Source organism: Dermatophagoides farinae, chromosome 10 (genome assembly GCF_024713945.1).
Source record: "Dermatophagoides farinae isolate YC_2012a chromosome 10, ASM2471394v1, whole genome shotgun sequence".
NCBI lineage: Eukaryota > Metazoa > Arthropoda > Arachnida > Sarcoptiformes > Pyroglyphidae > Dermatophagoides > Dermatophagoides farinae.
The window spans coordinates 2,422,782-2,444,455 of record NC_134686.1 but is presented as its reverse complement, the minus strand read 5'-3'; the positions used below and the strand labels follow the sequence as shown (position 1 = coordinate 2,444,455).

The following is a 21,674-nucleotide window of genomic DNA, read 5'->3' as shown; positions in this document are numbered from 1 at the left end:
GTCGTGTATCATTATCGAAACGATAGAAAAGAAAAATATTAACATCCATGAATTTAATTTCACTTATTATTACAAACAAATGTCCTGTTTTGGGCGAACAAACTAAACTAATTGAAACAAATATCAAATGATTATACCACTATATCATCATCATCATCATTGAATCTTGAATGGAAATAAACAATGGACGCGAAACGAATCCAATCAAATCCAAATGTAAATCCAAAACCAAAAAAAAAAAAAAAAAACACTGAATCGAATCAAAATCAAGAAAGAAAAAAAAGATGAAAAAAAAACAGAAGAAAATTCTTGGATTTCAGTCACAACAGATGATGATGATGATGGTTTGAATGTTTTCATTTCATTTCATTTCTTTTCTTTTTTTTGTTTTCTTATTATTCGTGGCTGTATATTTTTGGTTCAATATCTCTTCGTTCATTCTGTGTTTTCTCTGCGTGTATTTATATTTTTTTTTTGTTTGCCGTCATCATCATCATCATCGTCTTCATCATCATCATTTGATCGTTGTAGTCGTCGTCATAGTCTTTGTCGACGAAAAAAATTTTTTTTTTTCATTTCATTTCATTTCATTTCTGGTTGTCGTGGACAATGATGGATTACATGGGAGGGAAAGAAATAAATACATACGTTCGTTCATTCGTTCGTTCATCGTCCTTTTTTTTCTTTTTTTTCTTCTTTTTCTCATATAAAATATTCGGGTTTTTAGTCGTCGTCGTCGTAGTCGTCGCCATCGCCATCGCCATCATCGTCATTGCCATTATCATCATCATCATCCAAATCATCCAACAACAACAACAACAACAAAAAGTCTTTGGCTGTCCGAATTATTATTATTAAACATACAGGCCAAATAAAAACGACGACAACAACAACAAATGAGAGAGAAAATGAAAAAAAAACTAACAATAACATAGACAAATACAAACAACCCAAACATACACACACACACACACACACACGATCCATTTTTCTGTTGAACGGATGGTGTGTGTGTGTTGCATGTATTTGGGATACGATTTGTGGAACAACATGGAACAATTTGGCAATTGCATACAAACAACATACATCTATAAAAAAAAATGTTCTGAAATGAAATGAGAAATGGACAAGACAATGATAATCTCCATAAAATACAAAAAAATTAGATAACAACATTTTGGCGTTGCTAAACGAATAAAGAATAAAAACAAGAATCGAAACAAGAATATTCATGAAATAAAATGGATGTGTATCAATGAAACAAAAGTTTCATTTCCATAATAACGTCTTGAAATTGGATAAAATTTCTAAAAAGAAAAAAAAACTGAAAAAAAACTGAAAACCAGAAAAGTCTTTTTTTTCGGGTAATGGAATCGATAAACAAAAAACAAAACAAAAAAATGAATTGAATTCTTGAAATGAGCAAAAAAAAAGGAAAGAAAGAAACACCCAAAAAAGAAAGACGACCTACATTAATGAAAAATAGTGTGTGTGTGTGTGTGTGTGTGTGTGTATTTGAGGTGGGTCTTTGGATCTCATTATTATTATTATTAGGGCCATGAAATTATAAAGGTCATGTGTCATAAACACACACACACACTCATAGGTAGGGTAGTAGTAGGGTAGGTAAATGGTTTTATAATTTATATCATTTATTATAAAAAAAAACAGACAGAATAATTAAAAAATCATTTATTATATTCTCACACACACACACGTTATTTTGAACAACAACATTTGTTTCGTTTATCTATTGTATTGTAATGTTGTTGTTGTTGTTATTATTATTGGTCAAACAAAACATAACCACACACAAAGTGAGAAAAAAAAATATTAAAGAATGGCCGAAAAAAATGGTAATATGAGATGACCAGAAAAAAAAAAAAAAAACATGGACAAATACGTTCTATGCTTGTGTTCCTATATTAAACACACACACACACACACAAAAGTGGAACAAACAAATGTCAAAAATTATCATTACTTGTAAATAGATTCTAATAGATCTTTGTCCCTTGAGATAGATAGATAGATAGATAGTGTCCTCTATATTTGAATATCACCAAAGAGCAAAAAAAAAAGATTTATCTGTGTGCGTGTTTTTTTCAACAACAACAACAACACAACAAAAAATGTAAATTATCCACAAACTAAATCTTCAAAATGATCAATATAATTTCATAGTAGTTTTGAAGTTTTTTGACAAAAAAAAATATCGAGAAAGAGATCGATTACCTTTTTTTGTTTGTTTGTATGGGTGATACCCCCAAATGACCTAATGATATATACCTATCTATTGGATCTTCATTTGTGTATTTCTCTCACTAGATTGGAAATCGTTATTTATCAATGGATGATGATGATGATGATGATGATAATGACTTTTTGATAGCTTAACACACACAATAATAAACAACAAGATGAAGAAACCGGACAGAAAATATGATTGAAAACTTATGTTTGAAATTGTTACAATACAATATACAATATACAACCAAACAACACAAAAACGTGTATTTTAGAAATAGAAATGAAACAACAACAACAACAACAACCACTATACAAAACAAAACTGAATGAATGAATTGAAGAAGAAGAAGAAATTTTGGCCTGTCAACTTTCTCACCTAGATCAAATGAAAGAAAAAAAAGTAAGAAAAAAAAAGATTGATTAGTTCAAGAAAGAAGAAAAAAAACAGAACGATAAATATCTAGCGCGCGAGTTTTTTTTCAAAAATTTTTAAACTTGACAAAAAAAAAATTTTCCACTACAACATGATACAGAACAACGACCCTATGTCAAAGTGTGTTTGTGTGTGTGTGTGTATGCGAATGCGACACACCCTCTGAATAACCCAAACAAATGGTTTGGCTAGATATCTAGCTAATAGATCAAAAATTATGAATTTTTCACTTTATCGGCAATTGAAAATTAACCAAAAAAAAAAATCTAATTATTCAGATTTTCATCAAAACACGATATATTGACCAGAAAAACAAAACAAAACAATTGAACCACATTGTGTGTGTGTGCTGTTGTTGGTGCGTGTTACCATATAAACAACAAAAACATTTGTCGACAACAACGATGGACAAAATTTAGAATGTGGAATATTTTGGATACTGAGAATTGTGACACAGAGTTTTTCGTTTTTGTTTTTTTTTTCGTTGCTGTTTTGTTGTTTGACAAAGACAGATTTGATTTACACAAACGAAACAAAACGAAACGAGACGATATGAATGAATGAATGAATGTAGAAAAAAAAACCTCGAATACAAACGACCATTGAATGATAACGAAATGAAAGCGAAAAAAAATGAGAGACACACGAAGTAGCATTTTTTTTTGATGTTCAATGATGGATGAGCCAATTTTTTGTTTATTCGATGACAATGATTATCAAACCAATGTATATTCATATATTCGGCATCTAATAATTTTGTTTTTCATCGTGATAATTTTAAAAATTTAAAAAAAAAAAATTTTCTTCATCATATAGGAAAAAGGAATCGATATTTATCCGATGACCAAAATTAATCATTCGGTCATCAGATCATCACTTTTATTTGCAATGTTCGACACGAGCCAAATACATTGAAAAGTAGGCAGAAATAATGTAATGCGATTTGATTAATTGTTTCTGTTGAATTATGTGATTATTATATGTCACACACACACATTTGGATAATGGGCCATGAAAAAAAATGATGATGATGATGATGAATAATGAAATTCCAAATCAAAATTGATAGTAAATCCAAAAAATCAGTCGGTAATTGACAAGAAAACAAAATTAATTAATGACTCTGATCGATACACAATTATCGATATAATATAATAATAATAACAATGATAATTACTACGATGGATCGATCATATCATAAGCTAATTATTACCTTTATTATTACCTATATATTGTAATCATTGTAACTAATTAATAATTCAAATTAATCACTAAAAATAATTAATTGAAATCAAATCTAGACACATGTGTATGGCAATAATCAATCAATTGATATTGCTATTGATATATACAAACAAATCAAGTGTTATGCAAGGAAAACTATGGATTTGAAAACCGGTTGGCCATCCATCACAAACATATATAATATATATGTTTGGCGGTCATCAATATGAATTTAACCGAAAAAAAAATTTTTTTTTTTCAACCAAAAAAAACAAGCAATTTTCGTTTCATCATCATCGCTAATAATTTATTCGTTTCCGGCAGAAAAATTTTTTCATTTTTATTTTTGAAAAATAAAAACAAAACAAAAAATTTATTTATGAAATATAAATATATTTATGCAGTGTATTCAACCAACCAACCAAGCATCATCGATAATCATCATCATCGATATATCGATAAATTCAATACCACAGCCACCGCCACCACCACAATTACTACCACTACTACCAAATATCAACCCAAAATAGAATTATTCACTATGACGTAAAAATTAAAAAAAAACCGGCTATGTATGTATACATTGTGCGTATACGCAAACAAATATCGGGTATTTTGGTAAATAAAAAAAATTATTATGAAGAACCAGAATGAATGTGAATTGCTAAAGACAAACCTTATTTTGGGCGGTGCTATATCTATATTATATATATAAAAATTCATTGTGTGTTTCTAGCATACACATATAAATGTTTATGAAGGTGGAGAATTGCTGTTGAATTTTTTTTTCAGACTTGCATGACTTGTTACTCTGTGTATTTGTGTTTGACGAATTCACACACACAACACACACACACACACACATACATTCAATAGAGAACCACGAAACATTGAAATGAATGAAATGAGAGAAGAAAAATTCAAATTTCAAGCTTGAGAATTCAAATTAGAAAGAAAGAAAAAAAAATTCATTCATTCAATCAACCATTTTATCAAAAATAAAAAGAGTATAAGTGAAAAGTGAGAGAAAAGTTTCGGAAATTTTTTTTTTTTTGTTTTTTTGTTTTCAAGAGAAACAAGTTTTTTTTTCACCATCAAACAGACACACACATACACATACTATACAATAAAAATTTCAACTTTTTTTTCCACCATCATCGATTGTTGTTGTTGTTGTTGTTGTTGTTTTTGTCGTTTTGAATTGAAATTCGTTGAGTTTTCCAACTTTTTTTTCATCATCATCATCATCACCATCATCATAACATAACATCAACAGCTTGAAATACCTGTATAACAACAACAACAACAACAACACAGCCCATAATGATGATGATGATGAGAATTGAATTGAAAAAAACAGCAGCAACCATCTGACCAAAAAAAAAAAAAAAAAAAATTTTTTGTGCAATTTTTTATTTTTCTCATTCGATCAACCAACAAACACACACACACACACACGACAAACACATATCAGGATTGATTTTTTTCTTTTTCTGAAACGAAAAAAACAATTTTTTTTCTGTTTGTTTCCTTTTTTTCTCCCGCAAACTCTTATTTTTTTTCTGATTTTCAAGTTTGTATCAAACACACACACACAAGAAGATTATATTATTTTTGACCGAACAATCCACCACCAACTTTAGATAGACATATACATCGATCATTGAATATGAAAAAAAAGCAAGAAAAAAAAACTTTGATATTCATTCATCATCACAAATTTTTCATGACAAATGTGTATTTGTGAATATATATGTGTGTGTGTGTGTGTGTGTCTGGTGCCTATTATGGTGTGAATTTTCATCATATTGATCGATATCGATTTTTGGTCAATAATTTTTTTTCGGTTTGTTTCTCTATGTGTCCGACATGTGATGTGTGTATTTGTTTCTCTTTCTCTTGATGATAATTTTATACCTATAAGAGAACATACTATAATTTTCAAATTTTGAATTGAATTAAATTTTTAATTGAAAAAAAAATCCGAAAAACAAACTATGATTATGAACTCAAATATTGTTTATGGTAGTGCTGCCATGCAATGTCATCAAAATGGCCTTGTTGGCGGTGGTGGTGGTGGTGGTGGTGTAGGTACTACAACAACAAGTGCGGCAGCTGCAGCGGCTGCTGCGGCCGCAGCTGCTGCTGCCGAATATCATCATCATCATCATCATCATAATCATAATCATCATGCTGCTCATCATGTTGCTCATCATCATCATCAAGGATATCATCATCACCATAATCCATTTGGATCAACAACAACGGCAGCAGCAGCAGCAGCTGATTTAACAAATTATTATCAACCAACAACGGCAACGGTATCAACAACAGATTTAATTGGTAATGGTGGATTTGGCAATGGTACCAATTTAGCCATCGGAAATCATCATCATCCACATTCACATTTACATCATCATCATCAACATCAACAACAATCGACAACACCACCACCACCAATAACAAATCATCATTATCATCATTCAACATCACCATTTCATATGCCAACACATTTATCATCGTTGTCATCAACGACAACGTTTGGAACAAATGTCGATACACAACAACAACAACAACAACAACAACCAACAAATTCATCATCAACATCAACATCACCATCATCAATGAATGTGACTAATAATCCAATAATATCGGAAACAAATGGACTTAGTTACACAAATTTAGATCTAACAAATAATTCAACAACATCACCATCATCTGCATCATCAGCAACAAATCATCAATATATTCCACCGGTGCCTAATCATTCATCATATCATTCATCATCATCATCATCATCAGCAACAGCAGCAGCAGCAGCAGCAAGATCTGCACTTAATAACAGTCAACAATATCAATCAACAACATCATCGACGACAACGACGATAACTGGATCAGGAAATAGTCCATTATCATCATCATCACCACCAACATCATCATCACATATGTCCAATTTATATCCATCTTCATCAACAACGCCTACACATTCATCATATAAAGATTATGGTAATGGTACAGGGGGCGGTGGTGGTGCTGATTCCGGTAGTGGTACACCTGATCCATTAACACAAACAGCAAATAGTCCGGTGAATAATTGTGGAAATACATCACCTGGTAATAATAATAATAATCAATCCAATTCAAGTGATTCAATCACTGGAAATCTTATTGGTGGTTATTCATCATCAACATCATCATATTTTGATACAATAGGACGTCCATCAGCATCAAGAAATGGTCCGATAATGTCAAATGGAACACATTTACAGAATGGTTCATTAAATACGTCATCAGCATATGGATTAATTGATCCAATCATTGGTGGTAACACATCATCACCATGGGCAATCGATATGGGTATTGGATCATCAACATCATCATCATGTCATCAGATGAATGGTATGGCAACAGTAACCGGAACTTATGCACCACCATTACCATCAACAATGAATCATACAACACATCATCATATGAATCATACAGCACATCATTCAACACATTATCATCAACAACATACAAATCATCATCCACATCATTTACATATGAATCATTCACATCATCATCATCATTTGAATACAGCACATCATAATCATCATCATTATGGTACATCACCATCATCATCAACATCACCATCATTGTTACATCATCATAATCATCATCAACATCAACAACAAACACAATCACATCATTCAACATCACCATCACCAACGAATCGATTATCATCATTATCGACAGGAAATTCTTCTAATCAAAATTCAATCGGAAATAATAATAATCTATTAACAATGGTGCATACATCATCAACAACGAATATTTCACAACAACAACAACAACAACAACAACCCACCACCACCACAACCACCATCAATACCTACAGTACCAACAGCTGTACCGCAATATAAATGGATGCAAGTTAAACGTAATATACCTAAACCAGGTATGTATTATATTTATTCGATTTTAAAACAAAAAAAAAAAAAAAAAAAAAAAAATTCAGTCATTACACACACACACACACACACACACACACACACATAATAGGTAACAAGCACAAAAAAAAATGAAATCATTTATCAATCAATTAGGATCAGAGTGAGAGAGAGAGAGGATTTCAACTGATTCCCTGTTGAAACTACACAAAGATTCACATTTGAAAACATTGAAGAACAAAAAAAAAATCAACCTATCAGTGTGATTTCGATACGAATGCATATACAAATATACGTTATGTGTCAAGTTTGTGTGTGTGTGTTGAGATAATGGTAAAATGATTTTTGTGTTTATTTTTCAACGACAAACGACACTGAACGATAACAAAAGCAAAAAATGATGATGATCATGATTATCATCATCATGATTGTGATGATGAAAATATACCCAAGTGGCTACTCAATCAATTTTAACCAAAAAAAAATCGACAGATTTTTTTTCTCTCTTCTCGTTTCTCATTCATTCATTCATTCATTCATTTTATTCACTAGAATATAACCCTGTGTGTGTGTATGTGTGTGGCTACAAACATTGCCCAAATTTTTACCATTATAATAGATCAAAGATAGTGTTTTGTTTTTGATTTTGATACAAATCGTTAAAATCATATCAAAGAAAAAAAAAACAGAGTGGAAAAAATCGTTGAAAAAAAAAATTCAACTCAATTCCCAAATGGTGCTCGACAAACGAAAAAAAAAATGTAAGAAAAAAGTGGATATCATACACATATACACACAAAAACATGGCTTGTATCATTGTTGTTGTTGTTGGCTGTAAAGCGAATATTCATGTTGAGAATAAATTTTGTTGGTTGTGTGTGAAATTCCATTCGATAAAGAATGACAACAACAACGACAGAATGAAAAAAAAATTGATTAAATTCACAGACAGAGAAAAGAATCTTACAGTTTTTTTTCATATTCAACAATAATGAATGAATAGATTCTTTCTGTTCTTTATGTCAAAATGGAAAAATGAAATGAATTCCATCTCTTTTCATCTCATTTGAATATATTTATTCACAAACATTGTATAATTAGTGCCATAATTCAAATTCAAATTGAATGAATGGATAATAAAGCAAATTTATTGTTTAAAAAAAGGAGACAACAATACACATGTACACAGAATCGTTTTTTTTACAGAATTCTGAAATTCTTTTATCGAAAAAAAATTCAGCACAAGCCTGACGTTGATGATGATGATGCGACGAAATTATTAAAAACACATAAACTTTCTACACACACACACTACTATACATTAGCCAACTTTGCTAACAAGCTTTGCACACCATTTTATATATAGTCACAAAAAGCTGTTTCGTAATTTAACCAAAAAAAAAAAAAAAAAGAAAACGAAGGGCTTACAAAGTCTAATTACTTTTAAATTAAGTGTAAATCTAGCCACCACCACCATCATCATCATCACTACTGCCATCAACTATATATCATCATCAATGAACAAAAAAAAAACAACGAACCAGAATCATGTGTTAATCATAATGATGATGATAATGATCATACGTGATGATTATAACTGATTCTAGTGGAAAAAAATATACTGAAATTCTGAAATTCCATGTTCACACACACACAGCATGATAATGAACTATTTTGTTTTCCGGTAAAAAAAATATTATTAGGCAGTTGGTTTTGAACAAAAAAAAATCAATTAATTCATTTGAGTCAATTCATTTTTTTTCTGTTGTTCAAACTAAATTGATATGTTAAACACTGTTGTTGATAATGATATATATATATATATATATATGGTGTGGTCCAGCACCTGTGTTTTTGTGCCATTGTAATGACCAAACAAACAAAGAACAAGAGAGAGAGAGAAAGAGAATGAAAAAAAAATTCCCAGCGACACACACACAAAAAAATGACCAAAAAAAAAAACGAATTGAATTGAATAGAATCATTATTGTTCATTCTTCTACATTGACATATTTTCATTTTTTTTTTTTTTTTTGATTAAATATTCAATGTGATTAACTACCTACCTACCTACTAGAATATTACCGGTTTAGTTTATAATTAATGATCATTGATTTTGACCACCACCACCACCACTACCTACTGTCCCTTGTGATTTTTTTTTTTTTTTGCTGTTGAACAACTCAATTTTCGATATTTTAGATTAATGAAAAAAAAACCAGAAAAGCAAAAAAGAAAAATTGAATTTGTTCAATTTTGAAATATTAAATAAATATATACTGTAAACAAACAATCCAAAATGTGGAGAGAGAAAAAAAAAAGACAAAGATAAAAAATGATCCAATACCATCAATGTCTATCTTTTACCAAAAAAAAAAAAAATAATAAATGAAGTTGTTAACACGCAGTTAGACAGACAACAAAAAAAAATCTAGATCTTCAAATAATAAGACGTCGACGACGACGACGACGTACGAACAACAAATGGAAAACATAATTTTTCATCACAAATGAAAACCCGTATATATGCAAATTGTCAAACAGCAAACCAAACGAAAAAAAAAATTCATATATCCTGACTGGCATAGATTTCCACTCTGGAAGGATCATTAATATGAATTATTTTTTTTTCTTACAATTTCAATTTTTTGTTTATTCATTTCTGTTTAAACCATTTGAAGAGTTTTCTTTACATTCAGCCAAACAGCAAAAAAAAAAATACCCAAAGTCAAGTAGAAGAACGAAGACGAAAACGAAAAAAAAATGGTCAAATTGTGAACATAATAAACATTTTCACATTTCAATATATATTCATCATTATCAACATCATGGAGTTTTTTATTTTAGTTTGTCGTACGCGAGAACCACACGTGTTTTTTTTTCTCTTCATTGAATTCTAAATGATAAATGATCATTGTGTGTATGACCATCATGTTGTTGTTGTTGTTTTTTTTTTTTTTTTTTTTTTTTTTTGGTAGTTATTATCGTTGTGATGATAAATTGTTTTTTATATTCATAAAGTCATTCCTGATTTTTTTTCTACCGTTGTGATCCAGAAAAAAAAATTATTATTATTAATAATCGGACTGTCTAAAAGGAGAATAGAAAAAAATTCATTTGGAACAACGACAACAACAACAACAACAAAACTACACACACATAGACATATTTGTTTGATATGAATGTTTTGAATTCAATGAAAACACACACAATGATTACAAACAATTTTTTTTTCTTGCTTCCTTCACTCATCATTCATGTTCAATACAAATTACAAATTGATTCATTGATCCAGTGAATTAGTCAAATTTTTTTTTACGGCTACCGGTTGTCCCAGATTTTCATTTTTTGTTTGTTTTTTTTTTTTTTTTTTGTTTCCTTGTTGTTCTCACCATTTTTTTTTATTCATTAATTTTTTTTTCATTTTTGAAATTTTTTTTTTTTTTACAGCACAAAAACCTGTCGATACATATGGTTCATATGGAAATCTATCACCAAATTCATCATTAGGACCATTAGGTAGTAATGGTGGCCTAAACAATAATGGATCATCAACACTTGGTTCAATGCATTCACAGAATTCACCGGGTTCAAATTCTTCAAATGGTTGTGGTGGTACTGGTGGTGGTGGTGCTGGTGGTATCGGTGGCAATGGCCTAGGTCAAGGTGCAAATAATACTGGCCGTACAAATTTTACTACCAAACAATTGACAGAATTGGAAAAAGAATTTCATTTTAATAAATATTTAACACGTGCAAGACGTATTGAAATTGCAACGGCATTACAATTGAATGAAACACAAGTCAAAGTAAGTTTTTATATATATTGGCCAAAAAAAAAAATAAATTCTTTTTGCTGGAATTTTTCAATCATTCCAAACATTCAAAGAATCATATTTCAATGTAAACACACAGTTACCGTTTGCCAAAACAAAAATTTTGCTAAACATCCGTCAAATATAAATGCAAAAAAAATTGGATCAAATACGCGATTGTAAAACAATCAAATGCGGACATGATCATATCACATATGACAGGGCGAATATATGTATTTTCTTTTTAATATTTTGGCCTTTTGGCCAAAATCATCATCCTTGATCAGAGTAGAAAAAAAACGAAAATATTCAGCCCGAATGTTTTTCCCTTTTTTTTCCATTATTATTATTATATATCGAAATAACAACAAAAAAACCAGCTACAATAGAAATTGGCAATTGTGGAAAACAACAACAACAACAACAACAAAAAAACATACGATTGTGTCTTGTGAATGCAACATACACACACAGCATGTGTGTCTTGTCTTCTCGGTTCGACAGTTTGTTATACATTTCCTATATATAAGATAAAGAATGTATATTGAATGAAAGAAAATTACTTTGAACGAACGAACTTTTAGTCTTTTAGTTTCTGTCGTTGTTGTTGTTGATGTGAACTTTTTATTTTCTCCACTGTTTTATTTGAACTTTCATCTTTTTTTTTCATTTCACATTTCATTCAATGATGATGATGACGATGACGATGATGATGATGATGATATTCATTCACATCAAACGGCATAAGTTTTTACTTTTTACTTTTTTTTGTTGTTGTTGTTAAAGTTTTCAACTTATTGTCTCCAGCTGTTGTGTGTGTGTGTGTGTGATCCATGCACACACACACACAGATGCAATTGTTTTGGGGCATATAGAGAAAAAAAAAGTTTCAGCTGTGTGTGTGTGTGTGTGTGTTTGGCACGAATTTGGCAAAAACCACATAGTTTTTTTTTTCCTGATTGAATTTACTAAACTAAATAATGTTTTTTTTTCTATCTTTTTTTTCCCCTTAAAATATTTAAATAAATTATTCACGCATGCGCACGTACTCATGGAAATAAAGATTTGGTTCCAAAATCGTCGTATGAAACAAAAAAAACGCCAAAAAGAAGGTCTTGTACCAATGGATAATCATTCAACATCGCCACCAACAATTTCCAATTCTATACATTCAGATTCATCGAATCCAGCATCGGCAGCATCACCAAAATTAAGCGATGGTGGTGGATCAACAACATCCGGTCAGCTGTAAATAAATGAATATTTATCAGGCATTTGATATATGTGTGTGTGCGTGTGTGTGTGTGTGTGGTTATCATTCATTCAATTTAAATGTTAAAAAAATTGAAAATTCATTTAATCAATTTCAATTCATCATCATCATCATCATCATCATCATCATCATCATTCATCAATATTATCATTATAAATCATCGATAAAAAAAATCAAACAATTTGGTGCAAACAAAAATACAAAAAAAAACTCATATGTGTAAAAAACATTCGGGAAACATATATAACGTGAACAATTAACAATAAAATCAATATAAAATCATTCCACATGAATAAAAAAAAAATGAAAAATTTCATCATCATCATCATCATCATCATCACAACAAACGCCCACACACACACACACACACACATACTACTAGAATTATAATTAAATTACAATTTAGCTACTTAATTTTTCAATAATTAAACACAGAGAGAGAGAGAGAGAGTGGAATATTCTTTATTTAATTCGGTTTTTTTTTCGTGTCCATTCTTGTGTATTTGTTCATGTATCATATACATATATATGTTGTTGTGAGAATAGTATAAGACCAGAGGATTCTGCACAGAAGAATCTATATCATTATCATTATACCAAACTAAACCAAAAAAAAAAAAACAAACGAAAAGTGATGTACAAAAAAACTAATAATGGCATGTTAATTTATTCTAAATTTGAATTTTTGATTCTGATTCTGATTTTTGATTTATCATCACTAATTTTTATTTGATATTTTTTTTCTCTTGATTGTATAATGCAAACAAGCAGACACAGACACACTGAAAATCATCTGATAATTGACATGAATTTTTTTTCGTTTCGTTTCGTTTTTTTTCTGATTCAAATACACATGTAAATTATCATTATTATCATTATTATTATTATCGAGATTAAAATTCTTTATCATCATCATCGCTATTAACTATGCAAAAAAAAATGATTGAATTGAAGTTTTTTGGATTTTTTTTTGCGTTTCAGGTGAATGAGAAATTAAAAATCAATTCATCCAATTATGATCAATCAATCAATCAAATAAAGAATGCAACAACTAAACAGACAAGAAAAAAAATCAATCATTCATTTCAATCAGCCAACGGGTATGATAAATATCTCATGTCATCGGTCGAATCTTAATTCATCAGCCCAATTTTTTTGTTCTGTTTTGTTTCATGGATTTCCTGGATTTTGAATTGCTAGCCAACAAATTGGCCAAGTCAGACACAGGAAACACACATACACACATCATTCTGGTTGATGGTGAATTTTTGTCACGCAATTTTTTTTCGATTTTAAAATATTGGATCCATTTGGAAATTTAAAAATTTAAAATTCATTGCAAAAAAAAAAAACACGAAACATTCCATAAATTCAAAACAGATCGAAAACAGTGGTTTTATTTGCACAAATGCGTTATACACATTTGTCAAAAATTGAAATTCAAGTAAAAAAAAACAGAAAAAAAATGTCAATCACCGATCAAAAGTCAACCAAAGCTATCATCTTACCATAATAATCTTATTCTTCATACAAACAAACACATAGAATCTGTATCTGTATCTGTCTGTATATGAAACGTAAAAAAAAATGTAAAAATTTCGAGCCTATAATGGAAATTCAATGTTTAAAACTATATAACAAACAACCAAAAACAGCAATTTGGCTGAAAATAGATAAAATCAAATGAAAAAAGAAAAGATAGAAAGAAAGAAAATTTAAATTTAATAATAACTTTCAACTGGGCAGCGCATATATATTATATACTTTGTTTCTCATTTATTCAAGTTTGGAATCGAAAATAAAAAAAAATAGAAAATTAACCAAAGAAAAAATATAAGAAACTATACACACACACACACACAGGATATATAAACTATTCAACTATGTTGTGGTGGTAATTGTAATTGTAAAAAGCGTGATCTTCGTTTCGTTTCAGTTATATATATCCTGTGTGTGTGTGTGTGTGTGTATGTTTGTAAATCAAAGGTATGGACACGATTTTTTTTATGAAATAAATGTATGCATCTATGTGTGTGTGTAAGTATAGAGCTGCAAAGGTAAAATACCAAAAAAAAAGTATAAATATACTTATAGGTATTAAACACAGAGAAAATAATTGTTACGGCCAAGCCAAAACAAGCCAAGCCAAGCCAATAAATTGAAAAATAATTACATGTTCCATCTGTATGTATGTATGGTTCATCATCATCATTGTAATTATCATCAAAGCAAATCAAAGCAAACCAAGATGATGATAATGATGAACATCATGCTTGAAGCAATAATAATAATTTTTTTTTCGTCTTGATGATTAAAAACGAGAGAGAGAGAGAAATAAAAAGAAACAAAAGATTTTTGATCATGATGATCATGATGATGATGATGAAAAGAATTTTTTTTTTCTTCTTCTGAATTTCATGGATATTTTTTTTCCTCTTATATATGAGGATAAATGAATGAAAATATTGAATAAAAAGAATTTTTAATCAAGCCATCTATATTCAGCTTCGATGATGATGATGATGATGATTTTTTTTTATTTTGTAACAAAGAAGAAAAAATATGGAATTTTACCACTCTCTCTCTCTCTCACACACACACACACACACACACAAACACACAGTGTTTATTCGTGACCATTCGTAAAAAAAAATTTCATAGATATATAACTCATATATGTAAGATTTTGGTTCTCAAATTGGATTTATAACAAAAAAAAACATTTTCTATACAGGTAGATTGAATAAAGAAACAGATGAGAAGCAAAAAAAAAGGTGAGTTTCATTCATTTTTTTTCACATACACACGAACAAAAAATGACCATCATCAATGATGATGATTATTCATCATAGGATCCAAATGATAAAAAAATTCTCAATTCTTGGACTTGGATTCTCCATTTCAACATCTTAACATTTTGGATGACAACTACAAAATTTGACTTTGACAATATGCAGTGTGTGTGTGTGTGTGTAGGAAAGTAGAAAATTTTTATTTTTATTTTTTTGCCATATTTTTAATATATATACAGCGGATCCATTCATTCATTCATTTATTCAACCAACCAGCAAAAAAAAAATGGAAAAATTTCTATTCTTTCGTTTCCATGAAAAAAAAAACAAAACAAAACAAAGCAGCCTTTATTTTCCCACAAATTTTTCATATGGAAAGGAAGCAAAACCAGAAAAAAAACCCGAGACTAGAACGCCAGAACAAAACAAAAAATAAAATAAAATAGTGTAGGACGTAAACAGCAATGAGCAGAGGAACATTGTACTGCCAATCAACCAACCAACCAAACAACCAAAATAGAAAAAAAAACCTTCAAAATATTGGCATGGATCAAACACACCAACACACACACACATTTCAATGCTGCACGCAAACCTTATTAATCATAATTCTGACAGTCTTTTTTCTTCTTCTTTTTCTTCATTTTCTTTATTGTCTAATCATACACACACACATATGACCGAATCGAAAATGAACCGAAAATATCACAAAACTACCAACGAAAAAAAAAAAAAAAAAAAAGAAAGCCGTAGCTATCAGCCAAGTAAATAGTTCGGCTTTGTATCACACACACACACACATATTATCGTTTAATTTTTTTTTTCAGTTTCCTGGCCGAACGAAAAACAAAAAATATCGGACAAAACAAAAAAAACAAAATAACCAAGAATATTGGTGATGATGATGATGATGTTCATATGACAATGATAATCAGCCGCGCGGCTCCGAATGAAGAGTAGACTTTGATCCATTTCCAATGGATCTGATTGCATTGATTTTTTTTTCTAATTCTGTAAAATAATTAACCATGTAAAATAAAAAAAGTTGAAAATTTTTTTTTTTTTTTTGGCCACGAAAAAAAACCAAACAGCAAATGGTCTCGTGCCATTTGTAAACATGATCACCAGATAGATAGATAATCTTGTGGTCATTGTTGAAAATGAAACCATAACCATAACCATAACCATAACCGAAACTGATCTAATTTGTCTACATTGTCCAAATTGGTTTATCGTTTGGATCATTTTGGAAATGGAAACAATGATGATGATGGCGATTATTTCAACATGTGTGTGTGTGTGTGTGTGTGTGTCATAAAGAGAAAACAAAGGTGTCAATTTTCAGCTTTTTTTCAGGCTTAAATTTTTTCTATTTGATAAACTTTTTGTTGGTCAATATTGATAAACTCAATGTGATTTTTTTGGTCTACATAAATACATAGACCAGAAAAATTCATCATCATCATCATTACGGCTAAGCATCACATTCAAGAATTCAGAACAAAAAAAAATGAAAATAGCGCTGATAGTGTCTATACCACACACACACACACTATGCTGTCATCATCAACAACAGCCAGCCAGCCAGCCAGCCACTACTGTCCAACGATCCAATTCATCTTATTCAAAAAAAAAAATGTGAATGAAATGAGAAAGAAAGAAAGAAAAATTTTTGAATAGCTATCACATACACACACACACAGTGAAATATGTTTTTTTTTTATCGTTCACTCATTCTTTATTCTTCTATATCACAATGATCAGAATAAATGCTGATGATGATGATGATGAGAGAATATCCAAACAAAAAAAAAAAAAAAATAAACACACACAGAGTTTTTTTTCACCCTGTAGCCAAACAAACACACAAGCAAAAAAAAAGATATGATTGGATTGTACAGAAATGATGGCAAGTTTTATCTCTCTCTCTCTCTCTCTCTCTCTCTCTCTCTGGTGTCACATTTATGGATGAAAAAAAATTTTTCAATTAAATTCATGTCAACAAACAACAACATGCCATACAGCAATGCAAATCTTTTTTTTTTTGTTTTTTTTCTATTTGTGCATCTTTCGTATATACGGTCAATTGTGTGTGTGTGTGTGTGCTACTGACAATAGAGTGAAACTTTAATTAAGAATCAAGTCAAACAAGCAAAAAAAAATTTTTACTCAATCATAAAATCGAATTTGAAGGTAAACAAAAAAGTATTCAATCATTTTTTGGTCAAACAACAACAACAACAACAACAAGATTAATTTAGCCTCAAACTAATTTCTGATTTTTTTTTTTTTTCGTTGTAAATGTTTGACCACCACCACCACCATTCGATATTCGATCATCATCATTATCGTGGACATGAACAAGGAACATATATATATATATATATATATTGACCACCACCATCACACAACACAATATAAAATCCAATCAAATCGAAACTAAATCTTTAATTGCCTGAAAAGATACTGTCAATCACACACACACACACACACACACACATAGACAATACTTTGACAACAAGAAACTCATTTTTATTCCCCAATAATCAAAACATCATGATTTGATAAAAATAATAATTGGCTAAACCAAAAACAAAACAAGGATGAAACAAAAAAAAAAATTATTCATCAAAAACCCAAATGTATCCATCGATCCAATGATGATTTTTTTTTTTGATTAAAAAAATTTCAATGATGCAATCAAACCATCATGATGATGATGATGATGATGATAATGAAAACATCAATTCAGATAATTATACCTTCGAGGCAATTTGAAATTAATAAAATGAAAAAAAAAAAAAATATTACCATCATTTGCATATGAGAAAAAAAAACACAATGGCAATGGAATGTATAGGATGATGACGTATTTGAAGGTAAAACAGAAAAAATGAAATGAAAAATAATTATGAAAATCTTTCACAGAAGTTCTCAACATTGACAAACAAACACTGAAAGATAAAAAAAAACGACCAAAAAAAACACACACCCAGTAATATAATCTAAATGATAATCTAATGATAATGACAACAACAGCAACAAATGTATTAAGATCCATTTAGTAAGCAATAGAATAAAATAGGCCACAATAACAACAATGAAAAAAAAATAACAAATTGAAAAAAAACAACACACCACCACCACCACCACCATCACCAATAACAACAACAACAACAGCAAAAGAAACAAGTGGTGAGAAGATTTATGATCTTTTTTTTTACTCGCCCAACCATATATTCAATAATAATAATAATGGCTTTCAAGTGGTTACCAGTTAGTTAGTTAGGTGATCACTACAAACACACTACCGAATTACCACCACCAGCAACAACAACAACAACAACAATGATGAAGATCATTATTCAAATAATCAATTTCCCGTTATATATTTATAATATTATTTGTACATGATAATAACATAACATAACAATTATAATAATAAAAAAAAATATCATTACAACCAAATGGCTGTGATGGTGGTGGTTAACAGATTTTGATTCTTTATTTATAATAATATTGTGTTTTGGTTTGCATTTGTTCGATACGATCATCAATTTCAATGATAGATGAATGAATCAATGAATGAATGAATGAATGAATGGATGGATCAAATCTGTTGATCCAGGAATGACTCCATGAGTAACAGTAACCAGAGTTGTAAACAAAAAAAAAAGATCATTAATAACACTTGAATACAATGTCAAATGTCAAATGTTTTTTTTTTTGTTACCATCATCATCATCATCATTTGACTACTACGGAAATATTTGTTTAGCGAAAAAAAAATCAATTTTCGATTTTTTGTTTAAATGAAATGGTAAAAACGATTCAAGGTTCATTTGATAAATGAACTGCTTGGCGAAAAAATAATTAATTAATTAAATCTTTTTTTTTTTTTTTTTTTTTGCTAGGAACTTTTCCGACTAATCCATCACCAAATGGATCGTCGTCATCATCAACACCATTGATCCACACACACACACACACACACAATTAATCAATTCAGACGAGAGAAAAAAAATGATCCTATAGTCCAATTTCTACAATCACACACTATACATCCATGTTGGAACAACATAGAAAATGAAAATTTTTTTTTTTTTTTTTTTTTGCTAATTGGATCGTATGAAAATCCTGATGGTTTTTTTTTCTTTTCAGTCATTGTAATGGCAATAATAACAACAACAACAACAACAAAGGGTTCCAGAATGGAACAACAACAACAACAACAGCGAAATTTTCATACCACAATGATTATGATGATGGAAGAAAAAAAAACATTTTTGAAAGATTAATGAATGAATGAATGAATGAGATGACTTAATTTTCAAAATAATTAATCAAATCACTCAACAACAGGATCAACGTTTTTTTTCAACTCACTAACCGGTCTATATATGCTGACAGAATTTTTTTTTTTTTTTTTTTGGTTTCATTCAAATAATTCAATATCGTCGTCTGTTCATTTGGCCCATTCATGTTTATCGATTGATTGATTTATGATTTATTTGGCAGCAACAAAACTGGAATGAATAATTGCAAAAAAAATAAAAAAATATTTGTCTCGTGTCTCATTCGATTGATGATGATGATGATGATGACGGTGATAACGGTGACAGCGATATGCCCACAACAACAGAAAAAAAGAAAACCCAAAAACAGATTCATCATCATTCTGTTGTTGTCTCATCATCATCATCATCATCACTCAAATAATTTGATTTGATTTATGATCATCAACCATGGTGGTGATGATGATGATGATGATGATAATAAGAAATAGAATCCAAGTGAATAAAAAAAGAATATGCAGATGGAGAATATGCAAATTAGATTTTGTCTATATGAAAACAAAAAAAAAATACAAATTCAATTCCGGTGAGAAGAAAGGATATGAAAGAAGTAATGAAATTTCAATTTTGTTTTTTTTTGTTTTATTCAACAAAGTTTTTATTGACATCTCAATCTTTATTCACATCTTGATGATGGCTAATTTTATTCATTTTTTTCCAATCAACGCAATTGAAATGGAAAAAAAAATTCCTATGGGGAAATCACACACACAAAATGACCATCATCTTATTATTTGGTCAACATAAATAAATCCCATAGAAAATGATGATTACTGTGATTGACACACACACACACACACATCAACAATTCTTCACTCATTCAAATCATTTTATTATTTGATGTGAACAACAAAAAAAAACATACATCAACTGATCATTAACTATTTTCGATGATAATGATGATGGTGGAAAGGATGGATTTTTCGTAACTTTGCGAAGAAACAAAGAAAAAAAATTTCCTCAAATTATCAATTGATCGAGAATCGATTTATGTGTACAAACCAATAGATTCTGGCAAGCCATATATCTGGCTTTTTTCAAATTATCACAAAGAAAATGATTTAAAATTTGCAGAAAAAAACAAAACAAAACAAAAGCAATTTTCTGAAATTGTGAAAATCCATGATTTGATGTAAAAAAAAAAATGAAGACATTAGTTATTTTTGTTGGGCAAATTATGTAATGATCAATTTTTCACCCAAAGAATTGAATAATGACAATTGGTCAAATAAAAAAACAAAACAATCGAATTATCGATTACATTCCAAATCATTAGAGATTAAAAAAAAAAATTTTTTTTCACAAAAAGCAGTGTTCTGTGTGTGTGTGTGTGAATGTCAAAAATCAAGGCAATATTGTCACATGGGTTTTCAGAGCTTGTTTGACGTTTTTTGTCATTCATTCAACTACAAACAATGAAAAAAAAAGGAGAAAAGAATTTTTTTTTGGTCATGGTGGTTAAACGTTTCAAGCTCATTATTCAAATGATTATTCAATTTATTCGGCATTTTTTTTTTGTTTGTTCTGGTCAACTTTGTTTCAACTATTCAATCATCTATATTGTTGTTATGGATTTTGCAACATTTTAATTTTCAAGCGGCAG

The 21,674-nt window shown here is 29.6% G+C and overlaps 1 protein-coding gene across 1 annotated transcript; it reads left to right on the top strand.

The window, feature by feature from the left end:
* The first annotated feature begins 5,768 nt into the window (after positions 1–5,768).
* LOC124500476 (uncharacterized) lies at positions 5,769–13,700 on the top strand. The gene is made up of 5 exons (XM_075734879.1): positions 5,769–7,264; positions 7,779–7,844; positions 11,287–11,460; positions 11,497–11,645; positions 12,715–13,700. The coding sequence occupies exons 1-5, from the start codon at positions 5,905–5,907 to the stop codon at positions 12,901–12,903; spliced, it is 1,938 nt and encodes a 645-aa protein (XP_075590994.1). The 5' UTR covers positions 5,769–5,904; the 3' UTR covers positions 12,904–13,700.
* The last annotated feature ends 7,974 nt before the right edge of the window (positions 13,701–21,674 follow it).

Bases quoted from the DNA above. Each gene is read 5' to 3' on its own strand.
- LOC124500476 (XM_075734879.1), top strand. From the start codon at position 5,905: ATGATTATGAACTCAAATATTGTTTATGGTAGTGCTGCCATGCAATGT. The intron at 7,265-7,778 runs GTATTGGATCAT...CACCATCAATAC, and splicing joins ACCATGGGCAATCGATATGG to CTACAGTACCAACAGCTGTA. The intron at 11,461-11,496 runs GTGGTGGTGCTG...GCAATGGCCTAG, and splicing joins TGGTTGTGGTGGTACTGGTG to GTCAAGGTGCAAATAATACT.